This window comes from Corticium candelabrum, chromosome 1, assembly GCF_963422355.1.
Source record: "Corticium candelabrum chromosome 1, ooCorCand1.1, whole genome shotgun sequence".
In the NCBI taxonomy this organism is placed as follows: Eukaryota; Metazoa; Porifera; class Homoscleromorpha; order Homosclerophorida; family Plakinidae; genus Corticium; species Corticium candelabrum.
This window is the reverse complement of record NC_085085.1, coordinates 10,348,127-10,357,547: the sequence shown is the minus strand read 5'-3', so window position 1 is coordinate 10,357,547 and position 9,421 is coordinate 10,348,127. Positions and strand designations below refer to the sequence as shown.

The 9,421-nt window shown below is 40.9% G+C and overlaps 1 protein-coding gene across 1 annotated transcript; it reads right to left on the bottom strand.

The window, feature by feature from the left end:
• Positions 1-5,375: 5,375 nt before the first annotated feature.
• LOC134198086 (hemicentin-2-like) lies at positions 5,376-8,980 on the bottom strand. The gene is made up of 8 exons (XM_062667419.1): positions 8,965-8,980; positions 8,813-8,896; positions 7,344-7,613; positions 6,999-7,268; positions 6,682-6,933; positions 6,375-6,620; positions 6,016-6,315; positions 5,376-5,941 (listed from the first exon to the last, which is right to left on the bottom strand). Exons 1-8 carry the CDS (start codon positions 8,978-8,980, stop codon positions 5,559-5,561), a joined length of 1,821 nt encoding a protein of 606 aa, XP_062523403.1. The 3' UTR covers positions 5,376-5,558.
• Between the last annotated feature and the right edge of the window lie 441 nt (positions 8,981-9,421).

Genomic DNA, 9,421 nt, shown 5'->3' with positions numbered 1-9,421 from the left:
GAAAAAACACTACAAAGCCACGACGTGCCAATAAGACCAAGGACCAAACTAGAAGCAGATTTGTTCACCTTACAAAACAAAGAATACCTTATCACAGTGGACTATTATAGTAAATTCTTTGAAGTAGATCGACTAGACACGACATCATCAGACGACGTACTTTATCAGATGAAGAAACAATTTGCCAGGCATGGAATTCCAGATATATTGATAACTGACAACGAACCACATTTTTTGTCTGAAATGTTCCAGAAATTCTGCAAAACGTGCACGGAACTTTACTCATCAAACAAGCAGCCCAGGCCATCCCCAGTCAAATGAGAAAGCCAAGAACGCTGTAAAGACATACAAAGACTGATGGAGAAAGCAAGGAAAGCACAAACAGACCCTTGGCTAGCATTTGTAGATTACAGAAATACACCGACTCAAGGGATGACATCAAGCTCAGTCTAAAGGTTTATGAGCCGTAGGACTAAGACCCTGTTGACAATAGCAATGTCCTTGCTACAACCCAAAATTACCAAAAATACAAAACAACACAACAAACAAAGGACAAACAAAAGAAGTACGCATTATGACCAACGAGCCAGAGACTTATCAGAAATGAAAGAAATCAAACAGTAAGAATACAATCCTTCACGAAAGCAAAAGAGTTGCAGAAAGCAACGGTAACAAAAAAAACTATCAAACAGGTCTTGCCAAGTAGAAACATACCGAAGAAATAGAATGCATTTAAGCCAACCAATGAACTAGCTCTAAAAACAGTTGCAGAACCTGAAAAGGGCGTTACAAAGAAACGACAACAACAACAACAAAAACAACAGCAATAGAGAACAAAAAAGACAACAACAGAAGCCAAGCAACCATATCAGCTAGAAGAACAACAAAAAGACCGATTTATCTGAGGTATTATACTACTCAACTTTTTAAAAATACTAGATAATTTATAGTTCATTTTTGAAAATTTAAAGAAAGAGGGATGTAAGAAGTGGTTCTAGATAATTAGATTAGTAGACTATATAAATATAGAATAGCACTTAGCACTCACTCGATGCTAGCCTAACTGGTTGTATTGCACTTTGAGCTATTATATATTATACGTTGTATTGCAATATACGAACGTTACAACCAAGTTGTCCTACTAGAAGTAACGACCTGTAAGACAGTCTCCTGCTGTCGTATTCCGTCCTCGAACGTGTCTTCCGCTCTCCCTGGTTGAAGCTGAAAAGTTCTGGTAGTGGCACACTCATTCTGTTCATGTCCAGAAGATTCACTCTAATCGAATGCCGTACGCTTCGCAGGAGATTGCTGTTTCCATAGTTGCAACAGACTGGCTGGTCGGCGGCTCGACGTTTCGCCAACGGTCTGGACATAATTATTTTGCAAAGCAGCTCAATATGCTTGAAATTTACAGATGCAGAAACGAAATTCCGTGTGCTTGCTTCCGGAAGTCAGCACACCTATTTCGGAGTTTCTATAAGCTGCGAGTAGCCTTGACATACAGACCGCATATTCATCCAGTGCACACAATTTTTTATTCTTATTTTTATTTTATGTTTCCAATTTCTATACTATATTAAGACATAAAAGCAGATTAAGCAATATATTCCTAATTAAGTTCGAGATGCACCTAAATTATCTGCAAGATGTACGGTATGTAAACCTTACATCAAGCATAAAACAACTGTAGTTAAAATGACCTCCAAACAACCACATCCTGGAAATTGAAAAGCACGTGGCTGGTGAGAGTTGTCTTCTGCGTCTGGTACTGACATTTGACTTGATGATCGCTTATTCATGATATGACAACTAGCCTACAATCTTAGATATATCTAACCTACAATCCGTATAGACTCTATTACAACTAGAATAATTACACGAGGCCCGGATTTCCGTGCTAAGGGTACAGTAATCGTTCGATGATCGAGCGTCCGAGCGACCGAGCGACCGAGCGACCGACCGTATATATAGTCGATTAGCGCAGATGCAACTGAAGCTATTCCGAGAAATAGACGAGAAGTGGTGTCATTACCGACCAATAGACGAACGTGGTTTGGTCATGAGGCTCCACCTCTCTTTGTTTGGTAGCTGCTACTACTTGCTAGCTACTTTGTACACCATCGCATATGTTGGAATGGAACATGGCACGATTCTTTCTTTGTTAGCTGTTGTACTGTGGAACTACAGACATGAAATGAAAAATAGGTTTGATGGAGTCACGTTGTGGTGTGCAAACCATTATGAAGATGCAGGACCATCTACGTACATGCCAGTGCAACGAATTGCATCTCTATTTTGTCCTGAATATGATGTTGTATCAGAGTCACAAGTGATGTTTCTTTGCCCTCTGTCTCTGAAGCTTTGCTTGTAGATTCTATGTGTTATGTGTACAGAAAGCGCTATAGTTAGCTATTCCAAATGGTATGGTAATCTTAGGAAGAAACTAATTACATTCATGTACAACTTCGCTGCTGCTAGGTTAGTTGTCTCATAAAAATGCATAGTATGTTGATTTGTATAATAGATGTCAATTAATCATAGACAATGCTAGTGTCCTCAACGTTCAGATGCACGCATTAACACACTTCAGTCCTATTGCATGCGCAGTGGCGGATCCAGGATTTAGCAAAGGAGGGGCGCAGAAATGACATAATATCTATGACGTCACAAGTTAATATTCATGATGTTCCGGACACAATGCGGTATTAAATAGTAGGTCTTGAAAGAAGGTATGATCCAGATCTGAGTATGAATAAAAGACTGAAGAACAACTGCAACTGATCTGCATGATGGAAGAGTTTCAGCGAAGTGCTGGAGTCAGGAAACACAAGTGAATGCATAGCTAGTACATATACAGGGGCGGCGGAGCCGGGGGGGCTGGGGGGGGCTAGAGCCCCCCCAACTTTATCAACTTTATGCTGTAGAATTTCTGCTTTCTGTAATGTTTACCCTTTCGTTAAAGAATAGACCGCTACATATATTACGCGCTTCAATGCAGGCCGGGGCTCTAAGGCAACTTGGCCACGTGACTAAAATTCAGCCCCCTCAACTTTCAACTCGCTCCGCCGCCCCTGATATATACACATTAGCTGACGGTATACTCAGTAAACCACTGATAGACTGTTGCCTGAACTTTCTTTCGGCAATGAAAAACCGACTAGGTCAACGTTATAACGATGGCAAGTTGGCAACAGAACTCAGTACACTTCCGGAAATCGCACGCCTCTGTAACGTGCGTAACGCACTACGTAACTACAACACACAGGCTATAGCGAAAGAATAAAGACTTTGCCAACTGTAGGGCGCGCCCACATCTGGATCCGCCACTGATGCGTAACAGCGCATGGATGTGTACAGTACGCGTACATCACAAAATTATTTGAACACAGTCAATTACGGCGTTAGTAAAGGTTAATTAATGTACAGTATCTATTATGCGGTAAAATATATAGTAAATTATAATATATAAATAATTTTTATTTTAATAAACAAACGCAATAAAAGATGTGCTCAAATACCATTAAAACACTTTGAAAACATTTAGATGAGATTAAAAATGTGACCAGATGGATGAACAATATAATACTATATTTAGACAGAAACAATGGTGAGTCTAAATGTGTAAACAATTTTGATCAGAATTTTAATGCGTTTAACAGTGTAAATACGTTACCACATTTATCATCAGCTAAATTTAGTTTAAATGTGGTGTAACGTCATGCAAACATTTAGAGTAGTGTAAATTAGATTACACGACTAGACAAATGCGTCGGACATTCAGACTTTATTTAGAGAAGACTAAATGCCTAGAAATATAGACTACTATATTTGCCTAAATGTATGCCATATTGTTTAGTGCGACCAGTACAAAATACAGGAAACCCGTGAAAAATGTTTTGCCGTTTATTACGCTGTAAATACTTTTTGATGTCGATTACTACGACTCCAAGTTTCTTGATTTTAGACTTGGTTGAGCTATTCAATTTTTGCCAGAAGTATAAATTTATAAATAATCATTTAAAAATCTCAAAATTTACGTATAAACAGGATGAAACCTACCGAAACCTACCGAAACCTACCGAAACCTACCCTAAATAAGCAGTACGTTTAGCATGGAGTTAAACTGTCCTAAACATGACCTAAACATGGTACCATGTTTACAGTGGCCTAAACATGTAACGAAACTTGCACTAAACTTAGGTCATGTATTGTACTATGTTTAGGCGAGCCTATACCTACACAAAACATGACCACTATGTTTGGCACAGGTTTAAGCCAAACTAAACATAGCCGAAACCTAAACTTTCGTCCAGTGAATGATCACGTCCGTTACTTCATCACGTCAGGCGATCGAAAATTGCCAGCCGGCCTATCGTCGAGGCTCTCCGACTTGTAACATTTGGCTTGTTCCAGCACTTCAAAACAACTACATTTGTACAGTGTAACATGCATGTTTCCCCCATTACCACAACAACAAGACGTCTAGAGAAGCTACAGAAACAACCAGACGTCTACATTCTTGTGAGCTAAAAAATCGGTGGTGACCCGCAGCTTGTTTTGCTCTACATTTGTAACTTGCTCACCAACAAACAGAACAATGATCACGCGCGTTACTTCATCACGTAAGGCGCGTCGACTTGTAACGTTTGGCTTGTTCTAGCACTTCGAACAACCTGATCTACATTTGAAACGTGCATGTTTGCCCATTACGACAACAAGCAGATGTCTAGAGAAGCTGCACAAACAACCAGACGTCTAGATTGTTGTGAGCTGGAAAATCGGTGGCGAGCTGTTTCCTTTTTTGTACGCGAGGGTTTAGCACTAGAAACAACGCCTAATCTAGCTACATTTGCAACGTTCATGTTTTCCCACATCTAATTTTGTTTTGGCTTTGGTGTTACCTATGCCACGCCCTAAAACCACCCATTGTGGCTCATTACGACTTCAAAAGCTGCACAAACAATCAGACGCCTAGAGAACGTCTAGAGAGAAAAGGTGTAACATTATACTTGTTCCATCAATAGTGTTATCTTCTGAAAGCCCAAAACATTGTAGGTGCATGAAATCATGTTTTGTTTACTGAAAATCAGTGCTGCTTCTTTTGTACCTATCTAACCCAAAGCTGGTTTTCGTATTTGCTCTATACTTTCGCTGTGCATGGCGGTTAATTGGTATTGTTTAAACTATTTTGGTGATAACGCGACTAATTACTTTCAAGGTGCATACTGGCCGAGGGTTTGCACTTCGTGCTTCTTCATTGTACCAAGTTTCTATCAAAATCGAAGAGTTGTAATTAGATTTCATTAACCCGGGGGCGCGCGCAGGGCACGCCGTGTGCTGGATCAGAAGACTAGAAAGAAGTTTGACAACGAAAAGATAGAATTTCACTAAAGTAGACGTAGGGTAATGAAAAATACCACAGAGTTAGTAGGGTGAGTGTTAGAAGTACATAGAAGTAAACAAGAATTGGTTTAGCACGAGAGCATGAAAGAAGCAACACAGACTAACAATAGCAACGCAAGGAAATACTGTAATAGTCAAACGTTGATTAAGTCAGATCAGTTTTCAATGCAGACAATACCGGCGAAATTGCTGGTAGTACTGCTGTACTCAACTTGATACTCATCGTAGTTACCAGCATGCTTGTAAGCATTGGTTGACGCCGAATCACGAAACCTGAAGATATAACGGGTCTTGCCTCCCCAATCATAGCGGCTCCAGTTACACTGTCTGTGATATACGAAGACATTGGACCAATTATGGTTATTTTTAAATATTTTTTGTCCTTCCTCAGTAGATGCCCAGTGATATCCAAATGGACAAGCGTATATTTTTGATTTATCCCATACGTTAGACAATGAAACTGCGTAACGAACTGATCTGTCGTACGTAGATTGTCTGAATCCTCCACATGAGTCACTTGTCAACATCCAACTCGTATCTATACAAACGTTTACAATTAACATCTCTTGTTGTTTGTATGAACAATTAGTTGTGTATATATATTATATATACCTTTATATCTATCTATCCGCATCGACGTACTAATCCTTTCTCCGTCATGTTGAGCGCTGCAGTTGTACACACCAGCGTCGCATCTGCTTGCATCAGGAATAACCATCGTTCCATTCGAAAAAAAAGAAATTGCATTTTTCTTATCGCATTTGAATGCACGATAATTGTTAATTGACCAATGAGTGCTTATGGACAACCCAGAAGCCACAGTAGCCGTGCAGTTGACGACTATCGTTTTTGCTGTATCGCTTACAACAATATTCGATGGTGGGCGGTTCACAAATTGCAACTGTGATATTACTTAATTCAAGCATTCAAAATAATGAATAACAAAATGTTTTTAACAAAAATTTATTTACCTATTTGTGTTGTTTTGACGTCTTGGCCCAAGCGGTTGACGGCATGGCAGCGGTACAAGCCGACGGACAATTGGCTCATGTTCTTAATCTGTAAGAATCCTGTTTTGTTGCTTGTCAACCGTTGCGAGCCTCGAGTCCAGTAGACGTCTGGCGAGGGTGGACCGACAGCAGCACACCGCAATTCTAATTCTCCTTGTGATCGAACAGCAACGATAGGAGAAATGGGACTGGTGATACGAGGAGGAGCTGCAGTCAACACAACATTGATATAACATGATTTATGCACGATAGAAAGGAATCAAGTGACCTATAACTGTAAACGGTACTTCGTGTCTCAGTTTCTCTCCCGTCTGTTTGGTTGCGATGCACGCGTATCTTCCGCTGTCATCCAGTGTCGTGTTTTTGATAATGAGAGTGCAACCTTTTTGCGTCGTCCTTTCTGCTGGAAGACTGCCGCCAATCTTTTCCCACGTCAATGAATATCCACGGATAGAACAAAGGTGACACTTGAGTAGAGCGTCCGTATTAACAACAGCTTCTCCAGGAAGTATAGGAATGTCTAACACAAATACGACAACGACGATCCCAATATTATAGACAATTAATATAATTTGTTAATCTAACTCTTTAAATCTATTGTGAGAGTGAGAGAGTGAGCCTTCTTTCCAATATCGTTTTGTGCTGTACAGATGTATTGACCTACATCCGATTGCGTCACGTTACGAAGAATGAGAGTTCCGTTCTTCTCTATTTTGCTGGACTTTGGCAAATCATCTACTCGAGACCAAGTAATCGTTGGAATGGGATATCCTGACGTCGAGCAGTCCAACTTGACATCGTCTCCGGGAAATGCGGACACAACGTCAGAAGACACTTTAACAAAAGATGGAGGAGCTGCAATTTAAAGTTATTTTTTATCATTTATACAATAATAATGTAATATATGTGCTAGATAAATAGAATTGATACCTTGAACGGCAAGAGTGGCGTATGCTTGCTCTAAGCCAAACACGTTTTTAGCTTCACATACATATGATCCTGCATCTTCTGGTTGGACATCAACAATTTTTAGTGCATCAGTAAGCAATACAGAAGCTCGCAATTTAGGAAGCGGCGAGTTATCCAGTCTTCTCCAACTGATTGTAGGATTTGGTGTTCCACGCGCCTCACATTCGAAGACAGCTAAACCTTTTTGTAATACGGTCACACTGAGTGGGGAACGAGTGACGACGGGAGGGTCTACCAAAGCAAAACTGTAGTAGAAGGTGTCTACAAACATTCACGGTAGCAAAAATACTTTGGCAATATTTCTGTATCTGCTATTTTTTTGTTTGTATTCTGTCTCTTGCATGGTTTGTGTCTATCTGTGTTTCTGTCTGTTTGTTTGTCTGTCTGTCTGTCGGTCGGTCTGTCTTTCATATATTTAAGTATAAATAATTATTATTGATCTCGTGTGTGTGTGTGTGTGTGTGTGTGTGTGTGTGTGTGTGTGTTAGTGCGTGTGTATGTGTGTGTTTGTTTGTGTGTGTGTGTGTGTGTGTGTGTGTGTGTGTGTGTGTATGTGTGTGTGTGTGTGTGTGTGTGTGTGTGTGTGTGTGTGTGTGTGTGTGTGTGTGTGTGTGTGTGTGTGTGTGTGTGTGTGTGGTGCTGTAGCTCAATTGGTTAAAATGTGCATTTGGGAAATAGAAACATCCGGAACCTTGCAGGGTTGTAGGTGCAAGTCATAGTGATGGCGAGCTACGTCAAGAAACTTGCAAGAATTACTTCAATCGTCTCAAGAGTGACTGGTCTTTGACTAGAGTGGACGTGACCGCTGGCTTCGCAGTAACATCATGCAGCAGACGGGTACGTGTGGGCCTTGTTGTCCAGTCCCAGAAATGCGCCATAGTCATTGCACCTGGATGACTCCCGCCAAGCCGCAGGTGGATTGTATCGCTGGCCTCTTAGCCTCCACGTAGTGCTTGGAGGCACTGTTTCTAAAGGCAGGAGAGCTATCTCCGTAACTGACCCTATGGTCGACGTCGAACGTCGTGGAGAGATTGACATTTCTCCATTGTGTGTGTGTGTGTGTGTGTGTGTGTGTGTTTTGTGTTTGTGTGTTTGTTTGTTTGTTTGTGTATGTGTGTGTGTCTGTCTGTGTTTGTGTGTGTGTGTGTGTGTGTGTGTGTTTTGTGTTTGTGTGTTTGTTTGTTTGTTTGTGTATGTGTGTGTGTCTGTCTGTGTTTGTTTGTTTGTGTGTGTGTGTGTGTGTGTGTGTGTGTGTGTGTGTGTGTGTGTGTGTGTGTGTGTGTGTGTGTGTGTGTGTGTGTGTGTGTGTGTGTGTTATTTCATGCGTGTTTACCTCTTTGGGCGTTCGTGCGTTCGTTTGTCTCTGTTCACAAGTGTATGCTTTTGTGCGTTCTTCTGTACTGCAGAGTTTCCAACAAATTACAACTTACCAATACTTGTTCCACGAGCTCCCACGTCACCTCTTTCGCCCTTCTCACCTTGAATTCCAATGATTCCAGTTTCGCCTTTTTTTCCTTAACAATCATTGAAATAAAAATTGCAAAATTTTTAATTTTGGTTGATATTGGTTTGCATACCCTGCGGACCGCGTCTACCATTGTCACCTTTGTCCCCCACGCTTCCTTTAGGACCTAACAAATTGCCTCTTTCAATAACAAGTAAGGATATGCTGCAGATGCCAGATACCTTGGATGCAGATTTTTTGATTTGATAGACATTGGGCTCGCAGTGATCGCAACTGCAGGTACATACAAGCAGAGGTTCTAGCCGTTTACAGCTCCATGTACATTGAATTGTCACCTGCAGTTTGATGATCTCTTCTAGAAGCTTGTCCATGTCGACACTTGAAGGGTTGTCGACATTGTCACTGTCTGTTTGTCGAGCATAACGGTGGAGCAAGTCAACGGCGTGATTGTCTGCATTCTTCTCTACAGAATCGAGCTTGGCAAATGTATCTTGTATGTCATTGATTGTAGACTCGATTCGGTCAAGTCTGATTTGATGTAGAGCGAACAAGCAGAAAGACGTTCCAATCAGTA